The sequence below is a fragment of the Rhinatrema bivittatum genome, chromosome 5 (genome assembly GCF_901001135.1).
Source record: "Rhinatrema bivittatum chromosome 5, aRhiBiv1.1, whole genome shotgun sequence".
Taxonomy (NCBI): Eukaryota; Metazoa; Chordata; class Amphibia; order Gymnophiona; family Rhinatrematidae; genus Rhinatrema; species Rhinatrema bivittatum.
Window position 1 is genome coordinate 74,716,426 of NC_042619.1, and position 25,055 is coordinate 74,741,480.

Here is a 25,055-nt window from a genome sequence, read left to right on the forward strand (position 1 = left end):
TTTTAATTATTTAATATTATGTGATGTGTCTGCTTTTTTGAAATATTTTATTGGTGTTTGGAGAATGTTTAATAGTTTTTATGAGTTTTTAATTGTTGGATGTTATTCTGTTCATAGCTGTTTTGAAACATTTATTCTGCTTATTAGTATAGTTTTACAATTATTTCTGTGTGGGGATCTATAGCTGCTTGCTAGTTCTGTTTTCCTAATAAGAGGTGTATTGGTTTTTAGGGCCTGATATACGGTATTTGTAGTGTTGCCTTTTCATAGATAGGGTTGCTCCTGTTTGAATGTAAAATTATTTTTTTTCTTAAAAATATGTATAAAAAAGGGGGGGTCGTCTTATACGCCCAGTCGTCTTATACGCCGGAAAATACGGTAGTTAAATCACAAGCAGATTGTGATAAATTGCAGGAAGACCTTCTGAGACTGGAAAATTGGGCATCAAAATGGCAGATGAAATTTAATGTGGATAAGTGCAAGGTGATACATATAGGGAAAAATAACCCATGCTATAGTTACACAATGTTAGGTTCCATATTAGGAGCTCCCACCCAAGAAAAGAGATCTAGGCATCATAGTGGATAACACATTGAAATTGTTGGTTCAGTGTGCTGCGGCATTCAAAAAAGCAAACAGAACGTTGGGAATTATTAGAAAGGGAATGGTGAAAAAAACGGAAAATGTCAGAATGCCTCTGTATCGCTCCATGGTGAGACCATACCTTGAATACTTTGTACAATTCTGGTCGCCGCATCTTAAAAAAGATATAGTTGCGATGGAGAAGGTACAGAGAAGGGCGACCAAAATGATAAAGGGAATGGAACAGCTCCCCTATGAGGAAAGACTAAAGAGGTTAGGACTTTTCAGCTTGGAGAAGAGACGGCTGAGAGTGGATATGATAGAGGTGTTTAAAATCATGAGAGGTCTAGAACAGGTTAATGTGAATCAGTTATTTATTCTTTCAGATAATAGAAAAACTAGGGGACACTACATGAAGTTAGCATGTGGCATATTTAAAACTAATCGGAGAAAGTTCTTTTTCACTCAACGCACAATTAAACTCTGGAATTTGTTTCCAGAGGATGTGGTTAGTGCAGTTACTGTACCTGTATTTAAAAAAGGATTGGAGAAGTTCTTGGAGGAGAAGTCCATTACCTGCTATTAATTAAGTTGACTTAGAAAATAGCCACTGCTATTACTAGCAACAGTAGCATTAAATAGACTTAGTTTTTGGGTACTTGCCAGGTTCTTATGGCCTGGATTGGCCACTGATGAAAACAGGATGTGGGGCTTGATGGACCCTTGGTCTGACCCAGTATGGCATGTTCTTATGGAGGCAGCTTGGGCCAAGAGGGGCAGGACTAAAACAACGTAGAGCCAAAGGAGGACATCAGGAAAAAACGTACAGAGCCCACAGGTGGTGGGTGTTAGGAAATGTCAGTATGTGGGCCCTTCAGCCGAGGTGAGAGGTGGTACGCCCAGGGGAGGAGCCCTGCTGAGCCTCACCATCGGGAGGCGGAGCCTCGGGTGCAGGATGATATACAGCAGAAGTTATGTGTGGAGAGGAGAGGGTGGGTGATCCTAGGAGGTGTCCACAAAAGATGACATCAGGACGCCCCGGGCTCAACAAGAACCTGAGCCCTCACGGAGCAAGAGGAAATAATACTCCAGGGAAACACAGGGCAGCTCTCCCTCCCAGGTCAGGACCTCTTCACCTCTCTCTCTTCTCTGGAGTCTCGGTCTGTGCACCACTGCTGGCCCGTTTTTGAAGGCTCCTTCCAGTGTCCACGAAAAATGACGTCAGGATGCCCCGGGCTCAACAGGAACCGGAGCCCCAATGGAGCAAGATGAAATAGTACTCCGGGGAAACACAGGGCAGCTCTCCCTCGCAGGTCAGGACCTCTCTCCCTTCTCTGGAGTCCCCATCTAGGTGTAAATCTACATTTTTCCCAGGATTCCAGAAAGCTGGTTGCAACATCACATCATGCAGTAAACAACACATTGAGTTAAGCTATAATTGTTCCACTTTGTAACAATCTGTTTAGCTGTCCTACATTTATTTATTTATTTATTTATTTATTTATTTAAAGGCTTTTATATACCGGTATTAGTAGGGACATCATACCGGTTTACATATGAACAGCAGGTCTGAAATTACATAATAACAGGGAGGAAGAACTGGGGGGGGGGGGGGAGATAACTTAAGAGCAGCCTAGAAGGAAAGGTAAACAACAACAAGAATTAAACTTAGAAAAACCTTAACATAAGGGGGGAAGTATCATAAAGTAGCAGTACATGGGAGAGCAGTGTGAGAGGAGATACTACTCTGGGTCCTTTACTACTCTGATTCCACAGTTCCCTTATGGAATCTAAATTTGGTTCTAAGAGCTTTCATTTTATTTCCGAAGTAATGGTCTTCTCATTCTCTGACCAGCCTTTTTCCTTTGAGCCCCTCAAAAAAGCATCTCTGAAAAGCGTAACCTTGAAGGCGATGTTTCTAGTAGCTTTATGCTCGGCAAGTCATATTTCAGAACTTCAGGCTCTATTTTGTAGGGAGCCCTTTCTCAGGGTCTCTGATGAGGCAGTTGCAATCCACCAAGATCCATCTTTTTGCCTAAGGTGGTTTTGTAATTTCATCTGAACCACACAGTTTTCCTTTCTTCCTTCCTTTAGGAAGGGTTCATTGCTGGTAAGGATAGTGAAGACTTTCTTCAGTTGGATGTTTTCAGGCAATATTTCAAGATGACTAATTCCTTCAGGAAATGTGACCATTTGGTCATCCTTTAGTGCAGTGCTGCTCAACCCAGTCCTCCGGACACACCTAGCCAGTCAGGTTTTCTAGATATCTGCAGTGAATATGCATGAGATAGATTTGCATACAATGGGAATAATGTATACAAATCTATCTCTTGCATTTTCATTGTGTATATCATGAAAACCTGACTGGCTAGGTGTGCCCTCAGGACTGGGTTGAGAAGCATTGCTTTAGTGGTCAAAAGAAGGAAGAAGCTCCTTTTAAAGATTCTTTAACTTGATGGATCAAGGAAGCCTTTAGTTGTGCATTATTTCATAAGGTTTGACACCTCCCAGAGGTCTCAGGTCCATTTGATCAGGCCCAGACCTCTTTGTGGGTGGAGTTGCACCTAGTTTCTCCTATGGAGATATGCCAGATGATTACATGGGCATCCTTGCATTCATTTACAATACATTATCGTATGGATGTTTGAACCATAGAAGATGCTGTCTTTCCTACCCAGTCTGAGAGATGGCTTTGTTCCATCCCAGTCTGGCAGGACTATAAGGAAAGTGAAATTTAATTTTACCTGCTCATTTCCTTTCCTTGAGTCCTCCTAGACTGCCTTTCCTTGAGTCCTTCCATCTGCTCTCATTCTTTATTCTTATGTCAATGGTGTTTTTTCCCCATTGTTGCTGAGGATATCTGGGTATATAATGTTTAACCTTACAATTAGAGCCGTTAGAGTTCTTGTTAGTCGGGCTCCCAAGGTTGTGTGGATTGTTGTTTTTTCTTCCTATGATGCCGCCTGGTGAGTGGGGGTGAGGAGAGGAGTTAAGTTTTGAGTTTGTTATAGAAAATATTGGCAGTCTGAGATAAGCATGGTACCCTATAGGGTAATATCAGCAAACCTGTTACTCTGTGCCTTCATCTACTGGTAGGGGAGCATAACCCACATGTCTGGACTAGTTTGGAAGGACTCAAGGAAAAGAAATTAGCAGATAAGACTAAATTTTATCTTATTTCATTGCTAAGGAGATACAATATGTAAACATTTTCAAAATCCATACCATTATGATTTTAAGTAAACTGAGGTGTTTCTGTGTTGTTCCTTTATAATATAACACAGCTCAGGATCACATTGATACTTGTGAAACATGAACATCTCTTGAGTGAAATAAAGTAGCAATTTAAAAAACACAGAATGTAGTCACAGTAAAAGATACATACTTTTTTCAGGATTTGTCAAATATTTTAAAAGCTTATAGAATAGAGATATAAGACCAGAAGAAACAATAGAGCCAAGCAATAGGCAAGGTGAGATTTTGTGAAAGATAGCTGGTACTGTTCTTTGTATTAAGCATCCATTCCAGTGTAAATCTGCGTATCTCACGTTGGTTCAAGTAGTCCAGATTTCTGTATACCTCCAGTGTGGAAAGAAGTTGAGAGTAAAGGAGAAAAGCATGTTTCTACATCAAAAACTGAGAGAAAAATGTGCATTAGAACTCTGAAAGTAATGGTTGTTCTATATGTGTGTGCGTGTGTGTGTATATATATATTTATATATATACATTTTTTATTTTTTTTGATAGGCCATCTCTGGTCATGGATGATGTGTCCGTGCGAAGCACCCTGCTGTGCTGTGATCTTCTTAATCTCATTTGCCAAACAGCAGTCATGTATTGTGGAGATGCTTTAGAAAGTCACTTACATGTAATTGTGGGATCACTTATCTCGCTAGTTGGTGACCGGCGGGAAATTCAGCAACAGGTAGGTTTCTGAACTGACTCATCCACGTTTGTTTTTATTAGGGATGTGAATCGTTTTTTGACGATTTAAAACAATCGTCAGATATATTTTCAATCATCAAAAATCGTTAGAGCCACGATACAATAGCAATTCCCCCGATTTATCGTCAAAAAATCGTAAATCGGGGGAGGGGGGAGGGCGGGAAAACCGGCACACCAAAACAACCCTAAAACCCACCCCGACCCTTTAAAACAAATCCCCCACCCTCCCGAACCCCCCTAAAATGTTTTAAATTACCTGGGGTCCAGTGGGGGGGGGGGGGGGCCCGGCGCGATCTCCCGCTCTCGGGCCACGGCTGCGTTAATAGAAATGGCGCCGGTGGCCCTTTGCCCTTATATGACAGGGCAAAGGTAGCGCCGGCGCCATTTTGGTTCCTGTCACCCGACATCACGAGTGCAGGAGATCGCTCCCGGACCCCCGCTGGAACCCCAGGGACTTTTGGCCAGCTTGGCGGGGCCTCCTGACCCCCACAAGACTTGCCAAAAGTCCAGCGGGGGTCCGGGAGCGACCTCCTGCACTCGGGCCGTATTGCCAATATTCAAAATGGCGCCGGCGCTACCTTTGCCCTCACTATACATAGTGAGGGCAAAAGTGAGGGCATAGTGAGGACAAAAGCAAAGGTAGCGCCGGTGCCATTTTGGTTCCTGTCACCCGACGTCACGAGTGCAGGAGATGCATAGTGAGGACAAAAGTAGCGCCGGCGTCATTTTGAATATTGGCAATACGGCCCAAGTGCAGGAGGTCGCTCCCGGACCCCTGCTGGACTTTTGGCAAGTCTTGTGGGGGTCAGGAGGCCCCCCCAAGCTGGCCAAAAGTCCCTTGGGGTCCAGCGGGGATCCGGGAGCGATCTCCTGCACTCGTGACGTCGGGTGACAGGAACCAAAATGGCGCCGGCGCTACCTTTGCTCTGTCATATGGTAAGGGCAAAGGGCCACCGGCGCCATTTCTATTAACGCAGCCGTGGCCCGAGAGCGGGAGATCGTGCCGGGACCCCCCCCCCCACTGAACCCCAGGTAATTTAAAACATTTTGGGGGGGTCGGGGTGGGGTTTTAGGGTTGTTTTGGTGTGCCGGTTTTCCCGCCGATTTTTTAACAAAAAAAACCATGACGATCAGATTTCCCTCCCCCCCAGCCAAAATCGATCGTTAAGACGATCGATCACACGATTCACATCCCTAGTTTTTATAGGTAAATGTAAGAATAAATGAATTGAACTAGGATCTGTTTAAATAGATTGTTTAAAAAAAACCAGAGGAATTATCTTCCTCTATCTCTCTCTTCCTAACACTGATGCTAGCAGAGTCATTATTAAACAAAACCACACCAAAATAAATGCCACCAAAAAAAGTAGATAGGGCAACTGTGGCACCAACAGTATTTAAACAAAGTGAAAAGTGAGCAGTCAAAATTCATAGGATACTGGTGCAATATACCACACCCAAGTTTATTGAACCCCAATAATTGTTTTTTCTGAAAAATGTTTTAATGCAATTAAAAATGTTAAACTTCCTGAAAATGAAAAACTTAACCTGGTCCATGTTTCAAAGAGTCTCTACATCAAAGATCTAGAGTCCAAATAAGGTTATCCCAAGATGCATATCTAAATTTAGTGACAACATGAGTGGAGTAGCAGCCTAGTGGTTAGAACAGTGGACTACAAACTAGGGACAGCAATGTTCAAATCCCACTGCTGTTCCTTATGACCTTGGGCAAGTCACTTTACTCTCTGAGGTTTCATATATATACTTAGATTGTAAGCCCTTTAGGGATAGGGAAATATCTGCAGTACCTGAAAGTAATCTGCTTTGAAGTGTCAAAAAGCAGAATAAAAAAATAAAAATAAATACTAGAGAGCTCCTTTTTCATCATATTTAAATTGTGTTGGCGCCACTCTTGTTCTGTCTATAAAATCAGTGCTGCCAAGAATCAATAGATGACTTATCTTTAATGTAAGAAATTTTATAGTTCAATTGAGACTTAAACTTACAAGCAGGTAAGGGGGATACTTTTATCAGCCTGGAAAATAAACCATCTTGAATGTTGACCAGTGGTATTAAGTGCTGTATTGCTTTAAATGTTATCGCCATTTTCCTTTCCTTGATCTTTGTTTATTTTTCTTGGTGTTCAGGTCATAGACTTGTTGAAGTACCTGATTATAGAGAATAAGGACAATGAAAACCTGTATCATACCATTCAACTTCTAGATCCTTTACCTGATCATCCAGTCTTTAAAGATATGCGTGTTGCTCAGCAAAGTATCAAATACAGTAGGGGACCATTTTCTCTTTTGGAGGTAAAATAAAAATATGAGATCCAATTATTTGGAAAGGTTTCTTTCATTTTGTGGCTAAACTTTTAAAAATTAAAATAATAGTTTGATTTATTGTTTGTTTTTGGACAGTAGTCCATATAAATGTGCTGTAGTAGAGGTCATATATATTGATTACAATGGATAATATAAGAATTGCTCCCTCCCCCCCAGCCATTCATCTGTTTTACCACTATTTGTGTCTCACACATTCTGTGAATACTTGCACTGGGTAATTCTAATCCTTTAGCTGGCTAAGGGCTAGAAAGCATTATAAGAAAATTGTGTTTATATTTCCTTGTGTACAGTTGGGTATTTCTTTGCATTTTCACAAAATCTGCACTGAGGATGTAAGATGTATGTCATGATGTTGTAGAGTCAAACAAGACCAAGGCACATCTAAATAGTAGAGGCCATCATATTTATTACGTTACGCTATACTTTACACACATTATTATTTGTAAACCGGGTTGATGTGATGCCTATCATGAAACTCGGTATAACAAAAATAATAAATAAATAAATAAATAAAAATATTATGGAGACTATAACGTTCGCTAAATTGCTGTTCTTATACACTTCGGGAACGCTTAGCGTTTTAATGTCTCTAAATCATATAATCATTGGTCTCACAACCACTAAACTTTTTCAAAAATATTTTTTTGTTGCATGAAAATTTAAAAAATCCAATGAAAAAATAAAATGTGCACTTAGCTTTAAAAGTTCAGTGGATGAAGTGTTCTAATTCAAAGAGCTGATGGGAATAGTAAGAAACTGACTTTTCTGTTGATACATACCTTGGTTTTCTCTGGTCTTTAACAAATGATGATGTAGAGACCAAACCCCCTTTAGGGCTCAAGATTTCTTAATAGCTTATGCAATGCAGGATAATGTGAACTGTAGGGGAGCTTTCTATTTGGTTTCATTTCGGGCTCCCTGGTGGTTAGACTGCACATACTTCTATACTTTGTCAGGGAAAGCTATGAGGTTCATATTCAGTCACTGTGTGGCTCAGATAGCTAGCCAAATAAATGTATCCAGCTGTCCAGTTAACTTTAAGAAGTCAATGGTCCAAGCATAGTTAGCCAGATAAGTTATCTGGCTAACTCCAATATCCATAACTTTTCTAGCTAACTCATCTTCTCCCAGTTATGCACCCGGAACACCCTTTGCGTTTCTGGCTAAATTCTAACCAATTAACTTATTATCCAGCTATAATTTAGCCCAAAAAGTACCCAAATCTTTCTTTCGCCAGATAACTTCTGAGTTTATTTATTTATTTTAAAACTTGTATACCACAAAATGGCTAAATACGTTTGAATATGGACCTCTATGCATAAAGGCTTGATTTGGCAACAATTACATTTACAGCACAGAGGAAAGCCTATTTAACTGTACTAACAGCAACAGATAGTCTATCACAAAAAATGCCAACCAATCTGTTGGAGTCATAATCTGTTAGAATTTTTGGAAGGAGTCATTAAAAGTGTGCAAGAGTAAGTTGTTTGATACACAGTGTACCTGGATTTTCAGAAGGCATTTGACAGTCTATCAGAAGAAATTCATCAGAAAATTAAAGGAGACAATGTCTTATTGTGGACTGGTAGCTGGCTAAAGGATGGGAAACAGAAGGACTGAATAATCACTTCTTTCACTGGAGAAAGGTAAATAGTGGAGTGCCCCAGGGATACGTACTAGGACTAGTGCTTTTCAATATATTTATAAATGATCTGGAAAAGGGAATGATGAATGAGGTGATCAGTTTTGCAGTGACAGAAATTAAAAGTTGTCCGATCAATAGCCGATAGGGAAGGAGGAATTACAAGAGGACCTTTTGAGACTGGAGGACTGGGCATGCAAAAGGAAGATGAAATTTAATGTGGACAAGTGCAAAGTGTTGCATATTAGGAATAATGATCCAAACTTTAGGTACATGATGCTGGGTTCTTTATTAGGCGTCACCACCCAGGAAAAGTATCTTGGAATAAATGTGGACAATACTTTGAAATTCTTAGCCCCTATGTGCGGCGACAGTCAAAAAAGCAAGCAACATATTAAGTGTTAGGAAAGGAATAAAAAATAAGAGGAGACCATAATGCCTCTGTATCCATCCATGCTGCAACTATAACTTGAATATTGAGTACAATTCTTGTTGCCCCATCTCAAAAAGATATAGCAGAGCTAGAAAAGGGCAATCCAAATGATAAAACGGATAGAACAGCTTCCGTATAAAGTGAGGCTAAACGAGTTTGGGTTCTTCAGCCTGGAGAAGAGATGGCTGAGAGGAGATTGAGAGAGGTCTATAAAATATTGCTTGGCGTGGAATGGATAAATATGGAACAGTTATTTATCCTTTAAAATAGTACTAGGACTGAACACTCCATGAAATTAATAAATAGCACATTTAAAATAAATTGGAGAAAGTGTTTTTTTCACCCAGTGCACAATTAAACAATAGAATTTGTTACCAGAAAATGTGGTGAAAGCAGTTAGCATAACTGCGTTAAAAAAGAGTTTCCCTAGCATGTAGGTAATGGACTCAGGACCAGTGGGTTTATGCTCCCTTGCCAGCAGATGGAGATATGGAGCAAGCTGACATCACAGTATACATAACCCTGCAGTGACCCCAGCCTGCCAGTATTCTCCGTCTCCAGCAGATGGTGGACCTGCATCTCCCTATGGGGGACTGCTTTGAGCTTTTTGAAAGGAGAAATTTGAAATTCTAAATTCGGGAAAAGAAAGCCCCACTCTCCTGCGGTGATACCTAAAGGTCCCTCTCCCATTTGAGAATTCCTGATTTCCGTGATCCCTCCGAGGTGTGCCTTGATCTGGTAGCTGGGTTTCCCGGCGTGGACTTAGCTGCTAGTTCAGCTGAAAAGCAGCAGGTGCAGGAGGCCGAGTGCAACGGTGATGGAAGATGTCCTCTCCCCCCACAGGCGGAGACAGTCTCAGTACTCAGCTGGTAAGTGCTGAACTCAGGTAAGGTTTAAAAAACAAAAGGATAAAGTTTTACCTGAATCAGAGACAGTTAGAGGGGTTTCAGGACTTTCTCCGTTCTCGGCGTGCCTTGCTGAAGTTCGTTCCCACTCCCATTGAGGTTGGGGATGTAGGCAGCCTGGCTGGATGAGCGGCCCCTGGTGGGCTAGGCCCCGCACTTAGGCTTTTTTCGTGCACACCACAGTGGCCATTTTCACACAATCTTGTGCATGTTCTGCTGCCCCCTATAGGCCATCGGTGTGCGCAGTGTATCAGCTCTGCGCACGTTTTTGTATGCTCTGTTTTTAGGCGCACCTTTTACGCGCTCAAACTTTATGCACTTAACTTGGCGCACAGGTTGTGTGTGTGCCTTGCTGTGCTTTCTTCTAGGTGCTTATTTTTTGGGCACGTTTCATTTTTGAGCACAAGCCATTCCAACACATGTTTACTGCAGCAATGGCGCCAATAAGCAAGAAGCCTAAGTGTCTTCCTGTTTGTGTTGCCTGTCATATCAGGGCTTCTCAGCCTGACCTGGCTTCTAACGTGTGTCAGTGCTGCTCAGACACTCAGGGATAGTTGTCTTCCTTGATTTTCCTAAGCCTGGCTCTTCTCATTCTAATAATGGGTTGGTCATGGCCTTAACTGGGGGGGACAACCGATCTTGGTTCTCCCTTGACTGGCTCCTCTGCTGGCAAGAGCAGATCTGTGGGACCAGCTCACGTTCTTTCTGGGTTTGGTCTGGACCTGGCTGCTTTTTCTTGTGTGGAATTTTTTCAAGGCTATCAGGTGAACAAAAAAAGAATAGATGCCTTGATCTTTTCCAAATATTAATTAAAGTAGAGACGTAGTCGCAAAAGTGCCCGACTCAGGCCGAGTTTCGCAGCTCAACAGCCGCTGCCTCAGGGGCTTTGACAATCAAGAATCTCAGATGAGTTACAATGAGTTACCAAATATGTGACGGCAGTTTGTAAGTTACTTTACAGCGCTGGTTCACAGTTACCTTCCCTTGATGATTTCTTACCATTGTCACTCAGCCAGAGTGACTCACTGCTCTCTTGATTAACAAATGTTGGTCCCTATTCAAACCCAATCACACTACCTCAACACCTTTCCAAGGTGAGTAACTGAGCTGAATTATTCAACTTTTTTATTTAGGTATACACTGCTCCTAGCTTATTTCTAGCTTCTGGCTACTTTTTGGGTTGTTTTTTTGTTTTTTTTTATTTGTGGGGTTTTTTTTTTTCAAACACTCAGTTCAAACACTCAGTTCTTTAAAAGTCTGCAGAACACTCAGTTCTGAACACTTTTAAAAATAAACACACTACCTACTGCTTACTAGCTACCTTATTGACTGACTATTTAAAAATACAAACAGTCTAACTTTTTTATTCACTGCCTTTCTGACTATTAAAGGCACAAACACACTAAATAATATTCCCAAATAGTTAACTTTGCCCCAATACTTTTAAAAAAGACAATGTCCCAAGCAAAAACTTACTGATTCCTTTCAGCCACCAGCAAGGTGATCCTCTCCTCTCAGTGTTCCCATTCTTGGGCTGGTCTCTAGTGCAGGTAGGCAAACTCTAGAAGAAGCTCTCAAGTGACCTCATAGTGTCCTGGGCATGTCACCATCTCTGTTTCCACCATACAATTAAATCTCCCTGTGTTCATTGATATGGCTGCAAGTTCTTTTGGGAGCTACTGTGGCTCTTGCAACCTCACAATACATATAATAGTTATTATTAATTCTTACTACAAGGCTGCAGACCCACCCCTATGTGATTTGGCAGATCTATTCTTGGGCCTCACATAATCTAGGCATTTCACACTGCCTTACCAAAATAGTGGTTTTGTTCCTGATTTGGGTGTCAAAAGCTGAGCCAGCAGAAGGAATTACTAAAGGTTCTGTCCATTTCGGCGGTCTTCTGTTTAAGAACATAAGAAATTGCCATGCTGGGTCAGACCAAGGATCCATCAAGCCCAGCATCCTGTTTCCAACAGAGGCCAAACCAGGCCACAAGAACCTGGCAATTACCCAAACACTAAGAAGATCCCATGCTACTGTTGCAATTAATAGCAGTGGCTATTCCCTAAGTAAACTTGATTAATAGCAGTTAATGGATTTCTCCTCCAAGAACTTATCCAATCCTTTTTTGAACCCAGCTACACCAACTGCACCAACCACATCCTCTGGCAACAAATTCCAGAGCTCTACTGTGCGTTGAGTGAAAAAGAATTTTCTCTGATTAGTCTTAAATGTGCTACTTGCTAACTTCATGGAATGCCCCTAGTCCTTCTATTATTCGAAAGTGTAAATAACCGAGTCACGTCTACTCGTTTAAAACCTCTCATGATCTTAAAGACCTCTATCATATCCCCCCTCAGCCGTCTCTTCTCCAAGCTGAACAGCCCTAACCTCTTCAGCCTTTCCTCATAGGGGAGCTGTTCCATCCCCTTTATCATTTTGGTTGCCCTTCTCTGTACCTTCTCCATTGCAACTATATCTTTTTTGAGATGCGGCGACCAGAATTGTACACAGTATTCAAGGTGCGGTCTCACCATGGAGTGATATAGAAGCATTATGACATTTTCTGTTTTATTAAACATTCCCTTCCTAATAATTCCTAACATTCTGTTTGCTTTTTTGACTGCTGCAGCACACTGAGCCGACGATTTTAAAGTATTATCCACTATGATGCCTAGATCTTTTTCCTGGGTGGTAGCTCCTAATATGGAACCTAACGATGTCTAACTACAGCAAGGTTTATTTTTCCCTATATGCAACACATTGCACTTGTCCACATTAAATTTCATCTGCCATTTGGATGCCTAATTTTCCAGTCTTGCAAGGTCCTCCTGTAATGTATCACAGTCCACTTGTGATTTAACTACTCTGAATAATTTTGTATCATCCGCAAATTTGATAACCTCACTCGTCGTATTCCTTTCCAGATCATTTATATATATATTGAAAAGCACCGGTCCAAGTACAGATCCCTGAGGCACTCCACTGTTTACCCTTTTCCACTGAAAAAATTGACCATTTAATCCTACTCTCTGTTTCCTGTCTTTTAACCAGTTTGTAATTCACGAAAGGACATCGCCTCCTATCCCATGACTTTTTAGTTTTCGTAGAAGCCTCTCATGAGGGACTTTGTCAAATGCCTTCTGAAAATCCAAATACACTACATCTACCAGTTCACCTTTGTCCACATGTTTATTAACCCCTTCAAAAAAAAAATGAAGCAGATTTGTTAGTCAAGACTTCCCTTGGGTAAATCCATGTTGACTGTGTTCCATTAAATCATGTCTTTCTATATGCTGTATGATTTTGATCTTGAAAATAGTTTCCACTATTTTTCCCGGCACTGAAGTCAGGCTCACTGGTCTCTAGTTACCCGGATCACCCCTGGAGCCTTTTTTAAACATTGGGGTTACATTGGCCACCCTCCAGTCTTCAGGTAAAATGGATGATTTTAATGATAGGTTACAAATTTTAACTAATAGATAAGAAATTTCATTTTTTAGTTTCTTCAGTACCCTAGGATGCATTCCATCCGGTCCAGGTGATTTGCTACTCTTTAGTTTGTCAATCTGGCCTACTACATCTTCCAGATTCACAGTGATTTCGTTCAGTTCGTCTGACTCATCACCCTTGAAAACCATCTCCGGAACTGGTATCTCCCCAACATCCTCATTAGTAAACATGGAAGCAAAGAATTCATTTAGTCTTTCTGCAATGGCCTTATCTTCCCTAAGAGCCCCTTTAACCCCTTGGTCATCTAATGGTCCAACCGACTCCCTCACAGGTTTCTTGCTTTGGATATATTTTAAAAAGATTTTATTATGAGTTTTTGCCTCTATGGCCAACTTTGCCCCCAAGAGCATGGCAGAAGTGCTATTTCGGTAGCTGCTAAATACCCTGTGGCAATGTTTGTACTATCTGCCCTGCCCCAAATAGTTCATGTCTCACTTTGTCCAGGTATCCTGGGATGCCAGTCTCAAATTTGACTCTTGCCCATATTCAGTCCAAGGGGCAATTTCATATGGTACCTGGAGGATGAGGGGCAAGCCTTGGAAATCTTGGCGAAGTAATATGGGAACATAGCAGTCATGTGAACCAAGCATTACAGACCCTCTGCTGAGAATGGTAAAAGTGATAGTAAAAGCTGGTCTCATGTGGCTTTTCCAACCCCACTCTCAAGGATGAGGTTGTGCTACTACATAGACTATGGATCTATTACCTTCTCTATGTGATTTCCATTATCGAATATATATCTCATTAATTATGTATCCTTATCTCTTAACTTGTGCTGTTAATGTAGGTGCTATTCTGCAAGTAGTTCAGCATGAGTTTGCTGCCCCTTATGTGCCAAGTGCGCGTCATCTATGTTTGACAAATGTGGGTGGAATCCACTCCCCCCACCCCTTTTTGAGTTAGTGAATTCAGGGATACCATATTCCCCTTCTATTATTACTGTATACAGCACACCCTGTGTAATAACTCATGTATGTTGTTGGAATGGGGTTTTTGACAGGCGCTTGGATATATTTGGCATGCATTACCATGATCTGAATCACATAGGTTGGTTCCAACCTGCAATATCCTCTGTTGGCTCCATAGAGGCTGAACTATCTTGGCAGCATTTTGCAGTATGTTTATAGCTTTACTTGTGGCTTAACAAATGCAGTCAGGTCTATGGTTTCCAACCTGCAATATACTCTCCTTGGATTGCAGAACAGCTGTTCTATTGGCTGTAATAAGCAATACCTTGTGGATTGATCATGGCTTACCAAATCATTAACAAGTGCCTCAATGGATGTTAAAGCTGGAGGCACTGGCATCGATTCATTGGATTTTACCATGTTGGGGCATTGGGGCTAGAAAGTTCTTACTGCTTCTAAGCAGCATTGAAGCTAATGGAATATTGCCGCAGCTAGGTTGGTGGGGAGCCCGTGGCAAGCGGGATGTCGTGACCCATGGGGCTTGTAGCGGAGTTGACCACGCCCTAAGGGTACACAGCAAGTGTTATTTAAAAGTTGTTCAGAGAATACCAAATGGGTACTCCTGCTAATACATTTTGCATGTCATGTGCAATGTGAAAGTTGATCAGACAGTAAAAATCAAGCGGGTATCTACTGTCACTGTGTTGCATGGGAGGGTGAGAGTGTAGACGAGTTGCCTGTCAAGTCTTTGACTTTGAAAGCTGGGATTGGCCTGATCTTCCCCCAATACTCCTGATGATTCCTGAACAAGTGATTCCTGTTCTTGCTACTGACCAGGGCATCATCGGAGGGGCAAGGCCTCGATGGCCCTGCGTCTCCAGGCAAGAGCGTGGTCCCTCTGTAGGGATTGCATATTGGTCTAAGGTTTTAATTAATGGTTGAATCTTATATTGTAATTTGACCTATGCTATGGCCATATTCATCCAATAAAGATCTTCATTTGTGAATTATATTGGGCCAGAGAGAGTCATTCACAGTGACAACTTAAATTTGTGGGGGGGAGGAGGGGAGGGTAGGGTTAGAGATATATGTGGGATTGAAAGGAAGATAGTATGCACTTGACCCAGTTGAGTTTAGTGTTAGGAAACTGGATATAGTAGTAAAAGAGAATAACACAAAAACAGCATTGTTTGTCGATACCAAGCAACTATTCTGTACTAGGTATGAAGAAACAGAAGATCATCAAGTACCAGTGAATCAATTGGAAACCAAGAAAATGTGACAGAGAATAGTCCCAGTTGCATTGGGCACCACTGGCTTGATCAAAAAGAGCTTCCACACACACCTTGAATCATTGCTTGTAAATATTACACTCTGAGCTTTAGAAGGCAGCTCTTGACATATTGCAAGTACTAAGAAGAGTACTAGCAGTAGAGTTGAGAAATTCAGATCATATCCAACATACTGTGACTTACAAATGAGGTTCATTCCTATCATGGTATATGCCAAAAAAACACATTTGTCAACATTACCTCAAGTCATGATTCCATAAAATCTAGTACACCTTTACTATGGAAAAGTTGATTTATTTAAATCAAGAAAAGTATCTACCGTGGCTCACTGAGTGTACTGCACCCTATTACGCAGAAGGTCCTGGATATAATTCCCTGTTCAGGTCTTCCCCTCCTTGGGTTGCCCAGGACTGGGGATGGGGGGGCGGGGGGGTGATCATAGTTGTCATACAGTGGTGACACTTAACTGATGGATATAGGGCCTATAATTGTAGGCATTCAGAATGAGACCTGGTGCATGGCTTCTGGTCAAAGACTGCCACTGCAATGACTGGACTAAAATAAGCTGTGAAGGGATCTAAAATAGGGTATAAAATCTCCTGGTAGTTGGAAATGAAGACTCATGATTGGAATGCCCTCCCAGTGGAGCTTGTGGAGAAGAAACAGTGCTAGAATTCAAGAAGAAATGGGATAAACACAAAAGATCCGTAGGATAGTAGTCAAGGACTAGGGTAACATGCACAGAGCTGCAGTTACAACCCTGAAAAATCTTGCTGGTCAGACTAGATGGGCCATTTGTGTCTTTTTCTGTCATTATTTACTGTTATGTTAATATGACACAAGATCCCAGTTCTGGTTCTGTCTAAGCTTAAAGACAAAAGGAGCAGAAAGAATCTGTTGGGTCAAAAAACTCCAAAACATCCAGATTATCTGCTGATCTGATGGCCCTTCTTTTTTTGGGGCCCAGCAGTTTTCTCCTGTTTCTCTGGCCTTCTAGCTCAATCAGAAAAAGTACAGGGATCTGCCACCTTGAGCCAACAGTTGCAACTTGGAGATTTATTTTGCTTATTCTATTTCTCCTTACTAACTCAATTAGGGACCTACAGTGGCTATTTAGTCTACATCCCTCTTTAACATTTTTTCATATTTTGTTGTCAGTACATCAGACTTGCATGCATTGGCTAGTTATAATATTTGTCATGACGGTATATAAAATGGCTAAATAAATAAAATAAATTATAGGAGCATTTTTCTATTCATCAACACATCATTCTCCACACTTTTCAGGGCCAAAAGTGTTTTATTGACTGATAAGCATATACATATCCAAAGAAAATCTGAAATCCAGAAACTGGATAAGTTTTCACCTCCCAGAGACAAATCTTGGTGCAAATACCTTCAACAACAATTACAATAGTGAGTCTGTAGGTCTCCACCAACTGTGGTCTCCTAGATTTATAAATATTAGACCATTCTTCTGTACAAAATTGTTCAAGCTCTGACAAGTTCCTTGAGAATTGATGGACTGCAATCTTTAAACCATGGCACAGATTTTTTATTTGATTTGAGGTTATGGATCTACTTAAGGACATTTACCTTTTTGTGCTTCGGGCTGTTGTCATGTTGAAGGTAATTTTACATCCCCATTTAGCTTTCTTGCAGAGAGCAGTATGTTTTTCTCAAGGACTTGTCTGTAAGTTTCTCCATTCGTTGTCATTTATCCCCTGATAAGTTCTCTAATTCCTGCCAGTTAGGAACATCCCCATTGCATGATGCTGCCACCATTATGCTTTACGTAGGGATGATATTATCTGGATGATGTTATGTTGAGTTTGTGTGAAACATAACACATTGCATTCAGGCCAAAAAATTCTATTTTAGTTTAGTCAGACCACAGAATTTTTCGCCACATGGCTGCCGTATCCCTGAGTGTTCCTTTGCATATTTCAAATGGGATTCAAGGTGGGTTTTCTTGAATAATGGCTTCCTTCTTGTCACCCTTCCATATAGGCCAGATATGTGGAGTGCTTGGGATTTTGTTGTCACATGGCACACTTTGACCAGTCTTGGCCATGGCAGCCTGTAGCTCTTTCAGAGTTTACATTGGCCTCTTGGTTGCCTCCCTGATCTTCCTCTTGCTCAGTCATCAGTTGGGAGGGACAGTAGGATCTAGGTAGATGTTCATGGTGCCATATACCTTCTATTGCTTTATAATTATCTTGACAAGACTCCAAGGGATATTCAAAAACTTTAATTATTTTCTAAACCCATCTGTGCTTTTCCATAGCTTGTCCTGAAGTTCTTTTAAGTCAACTTGGTGCTCACGGTTGGGTCTTTGCTTTTGAAATATACTACCCAGCAGAGAGAACCGCCAAAATTAGCCTGTAAATTGAATTGGCACAATTTAATACCAGTGGAGCCAATTCATTTGGTATGCGCCTTTGAAGGGCACTAGTTACAGCAGAGCTACAGAAATACAAGGGGGGGGGGGGCACTTATCCAACTAAGCTATTCGGTGTTTGTACTACTATTCCATTTTCCAAGAAATTCTGGAATATAGTTTTCACTTAGTAATTGTGGGGTAGGATGTGCAAGTACATGGAACAAACAGTTTTATTGCATTTTACTTCCCGGCTATTAGGCAGCAAAAGGCAAACATTTAGGATTTTTTTATAGCCACTGTATATAAGCATTTTCCCTAAAGACACAAAATGAGAAAAACCCTTTAATATATCAGGCTCTTAGTTCAGTCATTCTAGCAACAGTCTTCAGCAGGAGGAAGATGCAGTATACACCAGGTTTCCTGCTGGAACCTTGCAATCCTGGGCCTTAAATGTAGCCAGGTGTCACCATTGCATGATGGCTGGATCTCTCTCTTCCACACGGCCTTGAACATTGCTTGTGTAAAATCCCAGCCCAGATTGGGCCAGGGAATAGAAAACCTGTCAGAAAAAAACTGACAGCAACATTAGTAGTATACTCTATTAGCCTTGCTATTAGAGCAACAGATGGTGCTGGGAATGCAATGAAAACTCTACTGGCTCCCAGCATGGCATCAAGGTTTTGAGGGGGAAGGAGTATGTGTGGTACTGTGCCAGGAGAAGGCATGGAACCATTCATTTAATTTTAGTTGCTTGTGGACAGTGGGTATCAAGCCTCCATGGCCCAAAGTATTTAATTCTTTTTAGGAGTAGGTGCGGAGAGCTGGGATCATTGCTATACCCTCAAAGATTTTCTTTATTTTGGGGGGGGGGGGGGGGAATGCTTGCTGGCCAAAGCCTTGTTTGTTTGTTTGTTTTGTCTTAGCCAGCTATGTACTTAATATAGCCAGTTAAGTTCTAAGTTATACAGATAAATCTGCCAAGATAACTTTAGCCAGTCATATTTAGCAACATGGTTAAAGTTATCTGGATAACTTTGGCTGAGTATATTCAGTGAGAGACTCTTTCCACAGAATGTTCTGTGACAAGTTATCTGGCTAATAATTTTGCACTCCTTATACAGCCTAATGTACAAGTGTGTGTACTGGGAAATAGATTGAGAGTTTGAATAATTTTTGAGTGTGGTTTGTTTTCATTTATTTCTAAGTGTATAAGTACATGTGCAAGTAAGTAATTTTGAGAGTTTGCAAAGGTCACTTGTGTGCTCTGAGAAAGTGTGAGAACTAGTTGCTGGTTAAATTATTACTGTTTAATTTCCATCCATCCAGTCACATTTTTTGATATATAGACTGTTACTCCACCCCCATTCATTACTTCATGTTCATTTCATTTTGTACTTACATACCGCATCAGTCAGACTAATATAGCTGCCCAAGGTGGTTTGCAACAGATTTACAAAAAATACAAAATCAATTCAAAACATTTTATACCATTTAAGAATGTCTAAAATTAAACAGTCCTACCCCCATGTCCCCAAAAAGAGATGAGAAAAGGAATGAGAATACTGACCTTTCTTCCAACTCCACTTGTTCCATGTGATTATTTTACCCACCAGACAAAATTGTTTGGAAAAAGCCAGGTCTTTACTTTCTTCCTAAATGATAATTTGTTTCCAAACAAATTTTCCCAGGCATTAGGTTCCAAAGTTCTATACCACCAACTGAAAATATTCTCTTACAACTACTTTCTTTATGTACTTCCTTCCTTGATGGAATCTGTAAGAGACCACTGTTTGTCGACCTTAAGTTCCTCTGTGGAACATAATGTCTCAACATTTATTATAAACATCCAGCTCCTTTACTTCTCAATGCCTTAAAAATCCATACCAGCACTTTAAAATGAATATGGTACTTCACTGGAAGCCAGTGTAATTGGCACAGCAGTGGAGCTGCACTAGTTCTTCTTGAGCAACCAAAAATAATCCTTGCCACTATATTTTGAACTGTTTGTTAATGACTTATAGACTTGACCAGCAAACCCAAAAACAATGCATTGTAGTAATCCATTAAGACATGCTCAGTTAAGGATGTAGCTTGTGCATTTGTCACAGTTTCAGAAAAGCCTTCTGCAACACCCCTGAGATATGTGACTCTAAATCAAAATTGACTGACACACCCAAATCTCGTACTTTCTCTACTTCTCTAACTTCCCTATTATTAACTTTCACTGACAGAAAACATGAGGCAGAGAATCCTCATAAGTCAATTATCGGTTTACGATAAAATGCACTTAACCATGATTTTAGTAATTGAGTAATCTTAGTTCTGTTGCAGGTCATTAAATTATCATGCTACACACCTCATAAATTTTCAGGGCTTTTAAAATTGATTAGGCATAGCCACTCCTTAAACAGATTAAAGGAGAAATTTAGTCTTGCATACTAATTTCCTTTCCTTGTCCAGCTAGACCAGTCCAGATGCATGGATTTATGCTCTCCTGACTGCAAATGGAGACAGAAATTAACAGGTTTGCTGATGTCACCCTTTGTAGAGTCTTGTGTTGGCCTCAGCCTTCCAGTACACAATGTAACAAGCTAAAATGAACTCAAATGCTCCGTACACCCCTACTAAACAGGGGTTTTCAAGGGACCAAAAACTGAATGGAGTCCCTTCAACCAGGGGAGTCTGACTTATGGAGCCACGCCAACCATGATTCTGTAATTCTGGACAACTCATTCTCAGAATTACAGATTCCAAGAACTCACTGTTAAACTACCTGAATCAGAAAAGAAGCAGTAGTGTCTGGCAGTCTGGGAAGACTCTGGACTAGTTTGGAAAGGAAATTAGCAGATAAGACTAAATTTCTCTTTCCTTTTCAACTAGCCTCATGCATGGAATGTATCCGTTACCTGAGTGGAACAGTGCCAGCCTCATTCTCAAGACTCCCGAGCCAAAAGCAGTATCTTCTCTGGCTCAAACATCCAGATGGTAATGCTTTGAGAGAGAATGTAAGGAGGCCCAAGTAGCTGCCTACATATATTTTCTGGTGAGACCAAATGGAGCTCTGCCCATGACTGATCCTAAGGCCCCCTGGGCAGTGACTAAACCTTAGCTATATATGTTGAGCTTATTGCCTCCTTAATCCACCACTCTGTTGAAACCTTTGAAGCTGCTTAAACCTTCCTTAAACCTCCAAAATAACAAAGAGATGATCTGACTTTCTAAAGGCGTTAGTCTCCTTTAGATACCATAGAAAAACTCTGCATGCATCCAAACAATGAAGCTGATCATAGCCCTCTAATTGTGTAGTTGACCTTAGTTAAGGTAAATATCCTATTCTTCATAAAGACCTATAGGTCAACTAAAGGTGTAAGCAACTAGAGTTTTTAGATATATGGATGTTATATAATACTTTCAACAGGGATTTTACTCACCTATCTTACATAGATTACATATTACTTTTCAAAACTTTGATCCCTAGAGTCAGAATGGTAAATATTAAAGCTCTTATTTCAGACCATTCACCTGTTACTTGTCTTATTGAAACTGGGTTTCCAGTTAATGGGATAGACTGTGGAGAATGCCATTGAGTCTTCATTCAGATAAAGATTGTAAAAGTTTTATCCTTAAAAATAAATAAAAGGATGTCTATAAGCATCGTAACTCACAACATTTAAGTGAACCTGCTAAGACAGTTTGAGAGGTGAGATTATTAGTTAAACTATTACCAGAAGAAAGACTTAAATTTATAGAGTTGGAGAAAAAGTTTATTTAATCATATTTATGAATCGCATTACAGATTAAAAATTCACCCAAAGATATGTGCACACATAAAACAACATAAATAAACATATAAACAATTCAAACCCTATATGTTAAGTCTAAGTAAAAAAAGAAATGATTTAAGACTAGAAAGAGATTTATTAAATGTCAGCATTTATTAAATGTTGCAATGAATAGCTCAGTCTGCCCTGCAAAGTTATGGTAACAAATCTTGGATGCATTCTGAACAGCTAGTTAGAACACATTTGGTTTCTAAATTTTTTCTAGTTATAAAGGATTCAAATGGCAACTTATTCCAATCACCAATGGAAATTTGTAACAGTTGTCAACAATTTTATAAACATCTGAAGGAGATGATTTTGAGCTGAGGGAGAAATTTATGAAGGTTTAGTATTTCCTCAGGTATCTCAATTGGTCTCAGGGGCTCCCATATTTAGCATCTCCCCTCAACCCTGGCCACCATCCCCAAACATAACACAGAGGCTTCAGATTATGGGTAACTACATGAATGCAGCTTTATTATTCAAAAACATTCTCTTATTATACATTGTAATCGAAATTCATCCAGCCTTGTCATTGGGTTCGGATTTGTTAATTGATTACTTTGTCTCACTGCCTTGCCATGGGAGATTCCCTCCCAACCCACCCCACCAAAGGGCAAAGAGTGGGTCCACCCTCCCTTCACTTTCTGGCGGGTGATATTTTTTTGGGTTAGGAGGCCCCATCCAGCTGTGCAAGCTATAATTGGCCCAACCCCCCACTCCTTTTATTTTTGCATAGATTTTGTGGAAAATCTCTTGGGATTCTCAGGGAGAGACCTAAAGCTGGATTTGTATATTTCTGCCAACCCTCATGCAAAAATACAACTTTTAAGAAATAGTGACAGGCAGAAGTATTTAAACTTCCTTTATTTAGTTATCAGATTCTATGCATGCTGATAAAACAAGATACTGTCAAGAACAGGAACCTTTTCTAAGTGGTGCAGCTTAAATTCACACTTATATAGGATCTAAAGATAATGATAATAAGCAATTGACAAATTAGCTGTCTGTATTCAATACGCTATCAGTATATATGACACACACATACCCCCACCCATGTATCAGTCACGCTTTACCTATGTGATCTAATTCTTCTCTTAGAAGTAAACAACTTTATTTATTGCTATATTTGGCAAACTTTAGCTCCTAAAGTGTAAAGTGTAGCTCCTAAAGTGAGACTTTTTCCTAGCATGCAGTTAGTTACGTCATCTTTAATTCCTGAACATACCCAGATCAGTCCAGCAGTCCAGACCAGTGGGTTGTGCATTCCTACCAGCAGATGGAGTCAAAGAACATAGAACTTTGGGCACTGCTACTTAATGAGAGTGCCACCTGCAGCCCCTCAGTATTTCTCTGACTCTAGCAGATGTTAGAGTTCCAAACCTGCAGACTGTTAAGTCAGTTAAAAAAAAAAAAAAAAGTTTAGGGAAAGATTTTTTCCTAGGATAGACTAGTTTGTAGTTAGTTGTGTAACTTCCTGAAGTGTTAGGCACCTTCGTGGGCCATCCCTCAGTTGAAGCTGGGCATCCGGGGGGGTTGGATACCCCTGCCTGTGTCTCGATAGCCAGGGGCTCCTGGTTTCCTTGAGCACTGAGGAGGCTCCACTCACTCCTTCCACAGACTCCAACTCTCTCAGGTTAGAAAGAAAGCAAGGAAGAAACCTTTCAAGGTAGGAGAGTTAATTTGGGGGATGGGATGTGCCGTTTCGTCGGCAGGCTGGCTAGAGTGGTGAGCGTAATCCCACGGGTCCTCCCGACGACCCGGGGCTCCAGGTAAGTCGGCGGGGGGTAGTCCTTCTCGCGTGTGTGAGGCCTCTCTTTATTTTTGGGCCAGCAGCTCTTCTCACAGCAATTTCACACTGGTAGGGAGTTTTTATATTTTTAGCTCCTGCAGTCACACAAAGATTTTTTTGACTGGAATTTTTTTCTCAATGGCACCCCGGCCTAAGTTGGGAACCTGCTGCGCGTGTGCTGCGTCAGGGCAGGCATAAACATTAGTTTCCTGTGTTCTGTCTGTTCTTCAGGACAGGAGGGAACTTCCTCGGGGAGAGCAGCAAGCAAGCAAGGGCTCCGGTCCTCCTCGGTGGGGGAGAGTAACTTGCAGTGGCTGCCGAGGGAGGAGAAGGCCCCTCCCACTCTCTCTCCGGTGGACCAAATTCCCACGTTTGGGGATGACCCTGGGCCACCGGACCCTCCTGCAGGGGGTGGTGTTGATTCAGGGGAGTTTTGCCCTGAGTTTGTGCTCCTGCTACATCAGGCATTCCTGGCTAGGAAACAGGAGTTCCTGAAGAGAGCAGCGCAGCCAGACCCTTTGGAACCTCCACCAAAGCGGATACCCACGGGGTCCCTGGACCACCATCACCCTGCAGGGGCTCAAGGTGTGGATAGGTTGCCGGCCCCACTCGGGGATATCTCATACCCTGGGGTGGATCAAGATCCGGGACTCACCCAGGATATGGGTGATGTGATACAAGACGACCCGGACCAATATGACCTCCCACCCTTGGAAGGCGATGATCCCAGCGTAGTGTGCTTGTTTAAGCGAGAGGAGCTCCAACCTCTCATTCCCCAGATCTTTGGAGATCCTGAGGATCAAAGTTTCACAGGAGGAATCAGACAGCGAAGGTGTCAACCCAGTTCTGGATGGGATTCGAGGTCCGACGACTTCCTTCCCATTACCTAAGAAGGTCCGCAAGCTAGTGACCCGGGAGTGGGACTCGCCAGATGCGGGTTTAAAAGTGGGAAGAGCCATGGCGAAGCTTTACCCACTATTGCAGGATGTTTTGGATCTTCTAAAGATATGGAAGGTGGATGCGGTGGTGTCTGCCGTGACTAAGAAGACCACCATTCCTGAGGCCGGGGTCACTGCGCTGAAGGATATTCAAGACCGCAAACTGGAGATTCATCTGAAGCGAGTCTTCGAGATCTCAGCCCTGAGTCTCAGGGCGACTATTTGTGCCAGCCTCATGCAGAGAAGCCTGTCTTTGCTGAGTTCAGGAGGCGGCTGCAACCCCCAGTCCCGATGGTGGGGGGCCCTTGCAAGCCACACGTTTAGAGGCAGGAGTTGCTTATTTTGCGAACGCATTGTTTGACTTGATTAGGACCTCGGGGCATAGTATGGTGTCCGCAGTTACGGCTCGTAGACTGATCTGGTTGTGTAATTGGTCATCAGACTTCTCTTCGGGGAGGATCTCGACCAGTTGGTGAAATTACTGGGGAGTCCAAGGGCAATCGATTGCCAGAGGATAGGAAACTGTGAAAGGGTTTGATAGAAGTATTGGGGT

At 41.5% G+C, this 25,055-nt stretch overlaps 1 protein-coding gene across 1 annotated transcript in view; it reads left to right on the plus strand.

Moving 5' to 3' along the window:
* The window catches only part of ATM (ATM serine/threonine kinase), a 586,955-nt gene that overhangs the window by 333,312 nt on the left and 228,588 nt on the right, over positions 1-25,055 (plus strand). Inside the window, exons 30-31 of the mRNA XM_029602465.1 lie at positions 4,330-4,507; positions 6,675-6,839. Coding sequence (XP_029458325.1) covers positions 4,330-4,507; positions 6,675-6,839 — 343 coding nt within the window. The remainder of the gene's footprint in view (positions 1-4,329; positions 4,508-6,674; positions 6,840-25,055) is intronic.